Below are 13,578 nucleotides of genomic sequence, written 5' to 3' on the forward strand. Positions count from 1 at the left end.
GCCCAAATCATTTTAACCTTTTTTTTGTTCAGTGTTGTCCCCCTCCACAGATGAGTGGTCAGCACAGCTCACTGAAATGTGGGAGATGCAAGTTTGGTTCCTGGTACTGCCAGAGTTTTTTCTCGGTAGGAGGACTGGAATGGGGTGCAGTCAGCCTTATGATGGCAATTGAGGAGCTACTTAACCGAGCAGTAGTGGCACCAGGTCTGCTACGCCAGCAATGGCCGGGAGAGTAATGAGTTGACTGTGCTCTTCCATCCCGCATATCATTTATGCCTATGGCTGAGAATAATATGATGAAAGGTTGGGCCCAATTGGCCCATATCTGGCCAGAATGGCAGTGAATTTGTTTCCTTCTTTTCTTATTTATATTGATTTCCCATGTGTCACATCCCAAACATTTTCAGTTTTCATCTTTTCCCTTTTTATTACACTTACCCAACATCTCAAAAACTTTATTTCACTTGCTTGCACCTTATTTTCATTCCCCTTTTCATGACCCAGCTTCCTGCAGAGTATTATGGAAATGATAGATGAATGGTTGTTATGTCACATTCTTACTTGTCCAAGTCATTCCTCTTACACTTCTTATGAAGTTATCAACTGGTCTTGTATATTCACTTATCTCTTTGGCATTGCTTCCATTTTCCTTTACTATATCCCCACTACTGTAGATTTCCTATTTTCAACTGTTATCCATCCATTATCATGTTCATTACAGGTCTGTTCTTTTTGTTTGTTATGACCATGAGCTCACACTTCTTTGCATTAAATTTTGTACAGCTTGTTAACAAAAATTTGATTGTTTCACCTAAATATACATCTGTGCTCTACAAGCCACCTTGCGGCACCACTGTCACCTCATCCTCTTCCTGTTCCAGTTGTGAATTGTCTGCAGAAAGAGCAATTGTTGGTAAGCCTCTGTGTGAGCTAAAATCTCTCTAATTTTACTGTCATGATCTTCTTGCGAGGTAGACATAGAAAGAAGCAATATATTGGCTGACATACACTCAGAATTTTAACAGTAAACCATACTGTGATGCAGAACTCCTGTCTTGCGGTGTCTGCCACTGGAGTTGGCTGAGCATCTCTGTGATGGAACATGCTGCTCTTCTTTGTATCTTCTCCATTTTCTCTGTCAGTCCTATGTGGTATAGATCACAGTCTGATGATCAGTATTCAAGTATTGGTCAGTTGACGATTTTGCAAGCTACATCCTTTTGTGGGTGGTCTACACTCTCTCACTCATCTCAGTCTAGTATGTGGACTTCCTCTTCATTGTTCCCCTCCCACACCATTAGCAGACAACATAGCTGTCATTTTGTCTCCTATCTGTTTTCGGGATTGCCATAAGTTCTGGAAATCAGGGAATATCAGGGAATTTCAAATGTATCAGGAAAATATCAGGGAAATTTGAAAAAAAAAAAGAACTGGAAACATCTAATTTTTTGTCTCACTAATATGAAATTGTTTGTTGACTGAGATGTCGTGCAATGTTACTGGCTGGGCGCATCTGAGTACATGCACCACTTCCCTACTCTCTCATTCTTACTGCTTCTCCCCTTTCCACCCCTCACCTCAGCTTGCAGTCAGTGCTTCCACCACTATTTGCTGCTAGACTGGCAGCTGCCGTTGAGAGACGGGGCCGTGAGGAGTGGTTTGTTTTGATCTTATTCACAGAGCTTGTTGACACAGCGGCTGGAGATAATGGTCATGTGTGCAGGAGTTGTGTTTGAGTGATTGTGTGAATGTGTGTGCACTCTCATTTTCTGACAAAGGCTATGGCCAAAAATTTAGTTGTGAGAGTGTGATTGTCTTTTCTAAGTGCCTGTCTGTGGCTAAGAGATAATTTTTGTGGTGAGTTGGTTCCTATGCTCATTAGTATTGATTCTCAGAGTATTTGTGCAAGTTACTTGTTGCATGGGAGATCACCGCAGTCTCATTTCATCAACATGGTGTCTGTGACACGTGAATAGTTGGCCACATAAGTGGACTTTCACAATGGGCCACAACCACAGGCCATTTCTGCAGGTATCTCTAACGAATCAGGCCTTTTAAAAGTCACACAATACCTGTAGAATAATAGACATTACACAGTGGGTAATAACTGACAATAACGAACATAGTGGAACCAACATTTTATTGGTCGTCACCTATAGTGCTGGTTTACACATCTCTTCCCCACCTATCCATTTCTTTCAAGAGGTCAACTTTTTTCTGAGGTTATTTGTGAAAGCAGTGAAGGTATTTTAAATCTGTCTTGCAGACTCCAATGAAATGTGAATTTTTGTCACCAAATGTATTTTGCTTTATTGAAAATTAACATCAGTGGTCTTAATGAAACATTTATATCATTTGGTTTGCTTTCTCCATCTAAAAACAGTTCATTACAAAAGATGTTGATGCTAGTACTTAAGATTTTCGCTCACACATTTTGGAATACAGAATTCCTTACATTTTTTGTCAACTTATGTGTACTTATCCTTGAGATCTTAAAATTTGTCAGCAAAAAATGCTAAACTTGTCTGGAAATCAGGGAAATATCAGGAAACTTCACTTTACTTCTGGATTATGTGAATCAATATCTTATGTAATTTATTTTCTATTGCATTTAATTCATTTGACACCAATTTTCACTTAAATTTTTTGATTAATTCCAGTGAAAGTTATCAAGTTCTTCCTCGAAGTCTGAAAATTATGTGGCTTTTTCAAGCAAACTTAGTGTGATTTTATTTTTATGTTGATGTCTTTAGTTTTTACATAGTTATTTAATGTTAGTATGTTCTATTTTTTTTATCAGTGTGAGAGAGCATTCCATAAAACAGTTGTTTGCTGCCTTTAGTTAGCTTCCAGTTGCAAATTTTTATTGGAAGATAATCGAGACCATTACAAAAATTTGAAAATGCAGTTTTTGAATTATTTACCAGACTGCGGAAGCCTAGCCAATTTAAGCATATATGAATGTAATTCAGAAATTAAATTTCCCATTTTTTAATTTTTATTTTTTAATGAAATCATAATTACACAATAGATACAGCAATATTTGAACTATTTTTTGACATCATCTCCACTAGAACAGAGATTTGTCATATTGTGAGAGCAGCTTTCATATTCTTGTGTCATAGAAGTCTGCTACCTGGGAATGAAACCAGCTTGTGGCTGCCATCTTCAGCTCTTCATCATTGTGAAGGTGCTGATGGAGGACAGGAATTTCTTGAGAGAGCAAACTCGAGACTGTTCATAGTAGATGATCAAACAGCTCCCAGCCAAACTCCTTCAGAACAGTAATTAAAACTTCCGGGCTAAGAGGCCGTGGTCCAATAGTAGAAATACTTCTCCCTGACGTTTCGTTGCCAGCTGCGGGCAACATCATCTGAGGTGAGTCTACACGCTATGATCCTTCAGAACAGTTGTACACTGAACTGTACATGGCTGAGCATTGTTATGGAACAGCATAATACCTATGCTGATCCTTCCACTCGTCTCGTTTTGAATGACCTGCCACAATTTGTGGAATGGTTTACAGTAATGGCCAGCTTTCACTGTATCACCTCTGGGGAGGAAGTCAGTGAGCAGAATGCCCTTCCTGCATCAGAGAACCACACACATCACTTTCCGCACTGACGCGTTCTGAAGCCAGTGCATTGACTTCTGCTTGGTTCTTGGGCTGAGGTCAGCAACCTACGTCTCTTTGCCCATGATGATCCTGTCAAGGCTCTTGTTACAGTCATTATGATACTGCTGCAGAAATGTCAGTCCTGCTCCAAAGTGTTTAGGGTCAGAGTTTATGACGCACACCTGATGGCCTCTCTTTATAAGCAGGTGCGTGGTGACAGTTTCATGCAACAAGGGTCACAATATCTGTGGAGAATGGCTGCTGAGATCCATAATTGTGGAGTGGCGATTCTCCATAATGTGTTGCTGCAACAACATTGTCATTGATGAGGGTGTCCATAGCCGTCTTCAATGTTAAAAGTTCAGCAACGTTCAGAACATTCCCTTGGCCAGCGAATTCTCATCTGTTTTTCTCATGGCCCTTGCCCCTGGAACTTTACATGGTTGATAATGAATTTTGACTGAACTTCTCAGTTGGCAGAAGAGAGGATAAAAAATGCGATTTGCGGCCACTGCTGCAGTGCTACCGACAACAGTCAAGTCATGATCAGCCTACATATAATTATTTGTTGTTACTCTGTTGGGCATACACTGTATTTCTGGCTAAATAAGTTCACTAGTTTTTTTTTTAAATAGTGAAACTTAATTTTTGGATGACCCTTGTTCTGTTTGTGCTTTCACATGTGTGTTTTAGAACTTTGTAGTTTAATTTTCATACGTAGTGCATATTTAAAAGAAAACTGCTGAAGGTTAATAAGAATCTGGGAGTCATAACTTAAAGCAGGTGACAGCAGGTGAAAGGAAGAGTAAATACTGCTAATTAAATCTATATAGGAAAGCAGTGCCAAACATTCTGTAATAAATTAAAAGTAAAAATCATCCAGTGGAAAAACTAAAGTACAGTATTTTGTTATCAGGACAGTCAGGAGGAAGATGGCAACCTTAACGACAAATTGTTGAATGTAGTTTAGATCTGATTTGTATCTTTTTTAATTTACCACATGTAAAATTGTAAATAAGCTAGACTTGATTGCAACTTTCTGAGATAATTTCTTGTTAGTTTTGTTTTCTCCAGCCTTTTATTTTCTGTTTACAAATGAAGCAATGTCTCATTAAAACAATTATTTCTTTTGTGCCTTTGTGTGTGTGTGTGTGTGTGTGTGTGTGTGTGTGTGAGAGAGAGAGAGAGAGAGAGAGAGATCGTGCTCCTCCCTCCTGCTCCACTTCTTTGTTGATTTATAATCATACGCATTGCAGGTTCCAGGAAAAATTGTTGTATTTAATGAGCCCTTTAAATCTTATGGTGAAACGGTTCAGTATCGTACCCAGGGTGCAAGCAAAGCTGCTCGCCTGGGTGCTGTTGCGACATTGATTCGATCTGTTACTCCATTCTCACTGGCTACTCCTCACACTGGACAACAGGATTATGCTGACAATGTTACACACATTCCAACTGCTTGCATCACTATTGAGGATGCTGAAATGTTGCACAGAATGGCCAAGAGGGGTAAGTTAATTACATGCATATATAATCCAGGTCTGCGTGTAGCTATCAGTAATCTTCAAATATGAAACTGAAATTTGTATACAGCAGGATACAAGTATTTCCCATCTCCATTTGAATGCATTAAAGATAAATTTAATTAGATCTATGATGTTATAGAATACAAACAATGATCAGATGAAGACATAAAAAATCTGATTACCTGTTCACAAGCCTTCAGCAGATTGACACACAGAAAAGTTGAAACATACATTAATTCTCAAATCCCAGGGTCTGTTTACCTAGAAAACTGAAGTAGGATAATTAAGGACAGCTAATATAGTGAGAGCTGGGGAAATGTAACAGAAGAATGGGCAGAAAGTGGTAAGAGCTCCTTCAACTTCAGATTGAAAAAATGGATATCACCTGCTAGCTGAGGTAAGAGAGGAAGACCCTTGTCCAGCTGCAGACAAAAGCAGTTTGCAACAGAATCACAAGTAGAATGATTTAGGGGGTATGGTAATCAGGCAGAAAAAGATGAGTCACTCTGTAAGGTGAGGTTTTGATTAACAGAACTCAGTATATTGGCCTGGACGGCTGGCATTCATGAAACACAAAGTCAATGCCAGGACTGCCCCAGGGAGGCGTGATAGAACCATGCCTGTTCTCTGTACACCTAAACGGTCCTTAGGTTAGCGTGGGCAGCAATCTGAGACTGCTGTTACACCGTTGTGTGTGGGAACATGTTGTTGACTGCCTATAGTGGGAGCCAAGTTGACTTGGACAGAATTTATGTGTGGTGTTTGGTTTAAATGTAGATAAATGTAACTTAATGTTTGTGGGTAGGAGAAGCAGTCATGTAATATTTGAATACAGTGTTTATTGTATACACTGTGACTTAATCGTGTCTATATCAAAGCGTAACATTACGAAGTGATATGAAATCCAACAAACGCATAAGGTCAGGTGTAGGAAAGATGAAGTATGGCTTTGACTTATTGGCAAAGTTTTGTGAAAGTGTGGTACACTGGATGCTGCATACATAACACTGGTGTGATCCATTCTTGAATACTGAATGAGTTTTTGGGGTTACCATTATGTCAGCTTTTAGAAAGATATCGAAGTAATTCAGAGACATACCATTAGATTTGTTGCCTGTCAGTTCAGTCAATTTGAGAGTGTTATGGAAATAATCCATGAGCTTAAATGTGAATCCTTGAAGGGAAAAAGACAGTCATTTCATAAAACAATATTCAGGAAGTTTAGAGCACCATATTTGTGATAAACTGCAGAATGGTGTTACTGCTTCTAATGTTCCTCTCACATCAAAACTGTCAGGACAAAATAAAGGAGATTAAGGCACGTACAGAGGCATATGAATAATCATTTTTTTTTCCTTATTCAACATGCATGTGGTATAGTAAAGAGGACTATTAGCAGTGGTACAAAGTACAAAATAGTTTTAGTTGTTGTCTTCAGTCTGAATGTTAGGATGATGCAGCCCTACTTTGGTTTGATGCTGATCTCCTCCACACTTCACTATCCTATGCAAGTCTCATTAACTCCAAATAGCTATTGAAACCTACATATTTTGAACATGCTGTATTCATCCCTTAGTCTCCTAGTCTCCCTCAAAAATTTTACCCCCTCCCCACACACTTCCCTTCATTAAAAAAATTGCCAGTTCTTAGATGCCTCAGGTGGTATCCTATCAACCGATCCCTTCTGTTAGTCAAGTTTTGCCGTAGATTTCTTTTCTCTCAATTCAATTCAGTACCTTCTTATTAGTTATTCAACCTATCCATCTAATCTTTAGCATTCTCTTTTAGCACCACAATAGTTCCTGGATACAACCAACATTAAAAATTCTTGTGGAACTCTAAGAAGACCAATTACTAAAATGAAAACATCCACAATTTAGAGAATGTGTTAGGAATTTCAAGAGGGTCCTTCAAGAAACTTAATTGTGAAGGCCAAATTTCTGATTAATAAGACAGTCTGATAACAAGTCAAAGCTATATGGGGAATTGTGAGTACTAAAACAGGGAAGACAGATAAAAAAAACAGGATATTGTTATCAAACATACAGAAGAGTCACTACTAAAAAAAGATGATTTGCAAAATTATATAAACAACTATTTCATAAATGTAGTAACTTCATTAAATTTGAAATTCACAAATCAAGGGAAGCCAGAATCCTCAAAAGCTGCTTGCAGCATGAGGATATATGCAGTAAATGAACATGAAGTGTTAAGAGGGTTGAAACATAAAACATTGGCATTTGTAGATGAGGTACTGGTGTCTGTCATAATAAAGGCTGCTTCTCAATTTGCAAGGCTCTTGGCATACATTGCCAACATATTATTTAGTGAATCGGTGTTTCCAGAAAGGTTGAAATTCTCAACAGTGAAGCAATTATTTAAAAATAGTGACAATATAAGATAGAAAACTGTTAGCCAATTCACTCCTTGCACCTTACTCCAAAATATTAAAAAAATCAACAAATATATAACTGATAATAAGTTACTGAACAGTAATCAGCCTGTCTTGCAGGTAGGTAAAAACATAGAAACAGCTGAGTTAATTTAGGTTATATCTGTTGTATTGTATTTGGTGCTGTTTATCATATTGGAATCCTCATGTATTCAAGGTACAGGCAAAAAGAGGTTTGAATAATATTTACGGAACTGAACACAGACTGTAGGACTGACACCGCCTTACTCCAATCACAAAATTAATTTTGCATCAGAGGGAAAAAAAAAGTTTATGGAAATAGGAGTACCACAAGACAGTAGCCTAGGTCATACTATTTATTGTTTATATATATGACATTCACACCACAAGTAGTGCATCAAATGTCATACTATTTGCAGTTGATACTAGTGTATAATAAGAGTGCTGAAGCTATTGCTGTATATGACTACTAATAGTCCTCAAGTGTGTACACTCTTGGTTCTGTGCAAATAGGTTGACATTAAATGTAGGTAAAACAAATTGCATGTAATTTGAGAAACATTTGTCATTGGCAAATCTCAAAGTATTTGCTTTTCCCTGGAATTTAATTCTTTCTCCAAATTTTTTGTTGCTTTCCTTTGCTGCTTGCTCGGTACACAGAGTAACATGGGGGATAGGCTGCAACCTGGTCTCTTTCCCTTCTCAACTACTGCTATCCTTTAATCTCCTTCGACTTTAATAACTACTGTCTGGAAACCGTACAAGATGTAAATAATCTTTTGCTTCCTGTATTTTGTACCTGATACCTTCCTAATTTCAAAGATTGTCTTCCAGTCAACTTTGTCAAAAGCTTTCTCTCAATCTGCAAATGCTATGAACATACAACTTGTCCATTATAAGTTGATGACTGGCGTGGCAGTTGGTGGTAAAGGGAGGAGGTGTATCTTCCCACTGCATTAGGACTGTTGATGGGAGAGGAATGGTGACGGAAAGGCAGTGTCAGCTGCTTTCCCCAGTGCTGGCACCATTACCCTTAACATAATGTGCAGTAATACTTCGTGTCTAGGGCCAGCTTAATGTTGGCAGTGCTCAGGGACAAATGAATATCTTTCATTGTAGGAAATGCTTGACACAGTGCTGTATTGTAAATTCATATTTATTCTGAACGGATGATGGTAAACCGGTAAGGGTAAATACGAATTTACAATGCAGCACTGTGTCATGCATTACCTATTTCCTACAATATGTTTTTGCTGTGTCGATAGTTACCTGAAAATGTATTTTAATATCCGTCAACTAGTGTCGATTTTCTTCCCTTCTGATGGCACGAGTAAAAACATTGGCTCATGAACAAGATGTAGGTTTGCCTTTCTTTAACTGATCTTCTAAGATAAGTCGTATGGTCAGTGCTGCCTTAAGTGTTCCTACATTTCTCTGGAATCCAAACTAATTGTTCCTGAGATCAGCTTTTATCAGTTTTTCCATTATTCTGTAAACAAATCATGTCAGTATTTTGCAGTTATGATGTATTAAACTGAACATTCAGCAATATTCACGTCTTTCAGTGCCTCTCATCTTTGGAATTGAAATTATTAAATTTCTTGAAGCCTGTCTGATATTTTGTGCTCCAGATGGAATGTTTTTGTTATGGCTGGCTCTCCCAAGATCTAAATAACTGAGGTAATGTCATCTACACCAAGAGCTCATTTCCACTTACATCTTTCAGTGCTCTGTCAAATTCATTTCATAGTATCATATCTCCTGCCTCATCTTCATCTACTTTTTTCTATTTCTGTAATATTCTCTTCAAGTTTAATCCTTTGTACAGCCTGTCTGTGTTCCTTCCACCTTTCTGCTTTCCTTTATTTGCTTAGAACTGGCTTATCTGAGTTCTTGATATTTATGCAGCAGCTTCTCTTTTCCCCAAAGGTCTTATTAATTTTCTTAGAGTTGCATCTATCTTTTCCCTAGTTATGCATTCTTCTATGGCCATGCATTTGTCCTCTAGCCATTTTTGCATAGCCTTTAGCACTTTATGACAACCTCATTTTTAGACATCCCTATTCCCTTTCACCTGCTTCATTTGTCGCATTTTCCGTCAGTTGAATTCAACGTCTCCTGTCTTATACAAGTTCAACTAGACCTTGTATTTGTACTTGTCAGACATGCTGGTGTATTTTTGGGGAGAAATACAGCTCATAGCCAAAGCAACGAGAGTGTAAAATGCAGAACTGCAATAACAAGAAGAGTATTTCTGAAAAAGATAAGTTTGTTCACATCAAATATAAATTTAAATGTACAGAAGTGAAATATTGATGTAAACAGTTCAGACAAGAAAAGAATAGAAGCTATTGAAATTTAGTGCTGAAGAAGAATGCTGTAGATTAAATAGGTAGATTGAATGCCTAATGAGGAGGTACTGAATTAAATCAAGAATAAAACAACTTTATGACACAACTTGATTAAAAGAAGGGATTTCTTGTTTTATTTAGTGTATAGCACTACATGTGAAACACGCTCAAGAAAATGTAAAAAATACAAAAATAAATAAGAGTTAAACATAAATGATACATTAAAAACCAGTTATTATATGCTAATGTCCAGCCTCCTTATCCAATCAAGGCTTGATGGCGTAGTCACAAAAAGTCATTTTGGATCATCCTTTCAAAGTACTGTCATCAACAATGCGCTGGATGGTCTGGCTCAGTGATCCACAATCACAGCTTGGGCTGGGCTGCCCATTTGTGCAGTTTGTACCCATACACTTTGTGTCATGTTCAGATGGAGCTTATAGTCTTTCACTTATGGCGTGGGAGCCTAAAGCTCATGGGCACGTGTAGGGGGTCTGTAAGAAGTATTTCAGTTGGCGTATTTGTAGTTCACGTTTCGTGCCATTTGCTGACAGTGTTGAAGCTCCTATTGGCAAGCTGTTGTGCCAGTCACAGAGGTGGATTTCTGGAGCAAAGTTGGTTTGTTGGCAGCCTGGGAATATGGATGGGAAGTTGAAGATTATGTATTATTTTGGAATCTTATTTCAACAGGGGCTTCTTGCCTTCTTAACAGAGGAGAAGCTATGTGACTGAGTATTGGAAGCCATTGTAGTGAATTAGTTCTTACATACGTAAATATGATTATCATGGTTGTATTGACCTGGGTATCTTATCTTATTTACATGAGGGCTGTTCAAGCACCCTGGAGGGCAATATTCTACCATAGACATAACTGAAGAGAGTGTAGAGATTAGAAGTGTTTCCGCTGATGCTCCTCAGTTAGACTGTAGAGTTTCTGGAATGGGGGTGAGTCATGTGCTTAATTTCCAAAATGTTTTTTCATGGTGCTTCCTGAAAGATAATATCCTATCTAGAGTATTTCCAAGATAACTTTGCCGGCCGCGGTGGTCTCGCGGTTCTAAGCGCTCAGTCCGGAACCGCGCGACTGCTACGGTCGCAGGTTCGAATCCTGCCTCGGGTATGGATGTGTGTGATGCCCTTAGGTTAGTAAGGTTTAAGTAGTTCTAAGTTCTAGGGGACTGATGACCACAGATGTTAAGTCCCATAGTGCTCAGAGCCATTTGAAGCAAGATAACTTTGATGACTGCTTGGGAAGCACTGTGCCGTTCGTATGCACCTCCAGATATGGTCCACTGCTCTATTGTTTAAGTGGAAACTGCGGACTTTGATTTTAGAAAGATTGGATGTTAATTTCCACATGTTTAAATATTTATTTAGTTTGTTGAGATCATCAGTTAGTGTGTTTCCAGCACTTCTGAACTCTTTGTGCTGAACTGCAAGTGCTAGATAGCAGCATAACAAAACTTCTTTGTCAGAAATATAACGGTTGAAAAGTACAGGGACTAATACTGACAATGAAGAATTGCTTTGCTTCCATCCTGATACTGAGATGCAGGCTGCAACTGAGGGTTTCCCAATCACAAGCTTGCACATGGCAGCTGCCACTGCTGCCAACCTGGTTTTCCGCCAGGTGGTTCTGTTTCTTCGACAAGGCTGGCTAGGTAAACTGCCAGGTCAGCCTTCAGACCCCCTGCAAAACTATTTTTCCTTATGTTATTACCTCTCGTGGTTTTGATGGTGTTTTGCTGTTGTGTACAGAAGCCCTCTCTCCCAGATTAGTCATTCCCATCACATTACAGCATCGTCTTCTACGTCTTCTCCACCAGGGCCATCGGGGTCTTTCACGCACCAAATTGTTAGCTAGGAGACATTTTTTTGGCCAGGGACTGGTGGTGAAATTGTTAATTTTGTTGCAGCTTGTGAGCAGTATGCCTGACAACAGGCAGCTTCCAGGCCATATCTGTCCCCCAGTCCGTGGGCGCTACATGCCATCAATGAAAACACATTCATGTAGACTTTGTAAGTCCCTTCTAAAAGTATGCTCTTGGTTGTGGATGCATTTTCCCACTTTCCTTAAATTCTCCGGTGTGTGTCAACATCGGTTGAGGTCACAATTCATATGCTTCTGAGAGTTTTTTCTATTGAGGAGTTGCCTTTTACCTTAGTTTCCGATAATGGAGCCCAGTTCATTTTTCACACCTTCCAGTTGTTTTGTTCCCGTCACGACAATAGTCATATTGTGGCTCCGCTGTTCCAACATCATTCAAATGGTGAAGCAGAACAACTAGTGTGTACATTCAAGCCTCAAATGAAAAAGTTTGTTGTGGATCTGTGCAGAATGACACCCTTCTCCATTTCCTGAGCACATATCACTTCAGGCTATGGGGGAGTGGAGCCCAGCTGAGATGCTTACAGGCTGACAGGCATGCATGCTCCTCCATCTTCTGCATCACAACTGCCTCAGTGGAGTTCATCCAGCTGCTCTGAACCAGGATCACCAGTGTGGCCACGAGGGCTTGGTCATCGGTCCAAGTGGATACCGGCCTCTGCTGTCCACCGCTGGGAATGCAGTCTTCGCAATGTCCATAAGGCCGACGGGCTGGTGGCTCACCACTTTGATCAGTTGCTCTCCCACTCACTGCCAAAAATTACCTGTTCACGGGTGTGGCCCTTCATCTTGAGACCACTGTCACGTGCTGTAGAGGCACCCCATGTTTGGTGCACTGTGGTTCCAACTTCCCGGCGCCAGGATCTGATCCATCTCTGGCCTCAGGTCCACTGCCACAGTTTTCTGCTCTGGTTGGGCCGCCTCCACCGGTCACCCGTCACCATCGCCTCGGCCATCATCGCTGGTGCATCCAACCCCTTATATTCTGCACTGGTACCGGCCTGCTGATGACGATGCAGAGATGGTGATGGAATTTTTTCCCCAGCGCTATCATTGGACGCTGCACAGGCTCACCACCTTTGGCCGTACCCCCATCTCCACGTGTTCTGGCCCTATGCTCTGGTGCCTGCCCAGCACATTGTCCTGCCTCCACCATCGGCACCAGCTGCCACCACTCAAGACATGTTGAACGTGTCTCTCATCAGGCCATCGATGTCTCCTCCATCGTCTGGTGCGCTCTTCGCATGAGGGAGAGGTGTGCTGTATCCTGCTACTACCGTGTGTGTGTGTGTGTGTGTGTGTGTGTGGGCGCGCGCGCGCGCAATGTCGCCATACATGTATACTTAAATCAACTATCAACTGTATCAGCGCAGGCTGCCCACCAGAGGCTGCTCCACCATGCCTTCTACCAGCGCTCACACATATACAAACACAGAGCAGCATTGACTTACTCTCATTAAGTTATCTTAGTTTCCACCATTCACATCAGTTGTTCTGTGTATTGCTTAGTTGCACCTTCTGTATGATTCTTTTGTCTTGTTATGTGTGGAGTCATGAGAGGCTTATTTCCATTATTGCTCAGAGGTTTGTGAGTAAAGCCATATTTAATTGGATCAGTCTTGTGTATTATTTGGTTACTACAGCTGTGGTAAGAGGACTAGGTAGGGTATGGCTCACGAATATTTTTACATTGATTCCAAAATTGGGACGTCCACCAAAAGCTTTCAAAATTACTAAATGTATCGCTGTTCTGAAACCAAAGAAACCTGCAGATAAAGTAGAAAGTT

The 13,578-nt window shown here is 40.0% G+C and overlaps 1 protein-coding gene across 3 annotated transcripts in view; it reads left to right on the forward strand.

Moving 5' to 3' along the window:
- The window catches only part of LOC126244289 (carboxypeptidase Q-like), a 78,461-nt gene that overhangs the window by 8,305 nt on the left and 56,578 nt on the right, over positions 1 to 13,578 (forward strand). For all 3 annotated transcript variants that reach the window (XR_007545376.1, XM_049948225.1, XM_049948224.1), the window contains exon 3: positions 4,873 to 5,122. Coding sequence is in view for 2 of the 3 variants with exons in the window: in XM_049948225.1 (XP_049804182.1) it covers positions 4,873 to 5,122 (250 nt within the window). In the remaining variant the exon portion in view is untranslated. The remainder of the gene's footprint in view (positions 1 to 4,872; positions 5,123 to 13,578) is intronic.

Source organism: Schistocerca nitens, chromosome 1 (genome assembly GCF_023898315.1).
Source record: "Schistocerca nitens isolate TAMUIC-IGC-003100 chromosome 1, iqSchNite1.1, whole genome shotgun sequence".
NCBI classification, from domain to species: Eukaryota; Metazoa; Arthropoda; class Insecta; order Orthoptera; family Acrididae; genus Schistocerca; species Schistocerca nitens.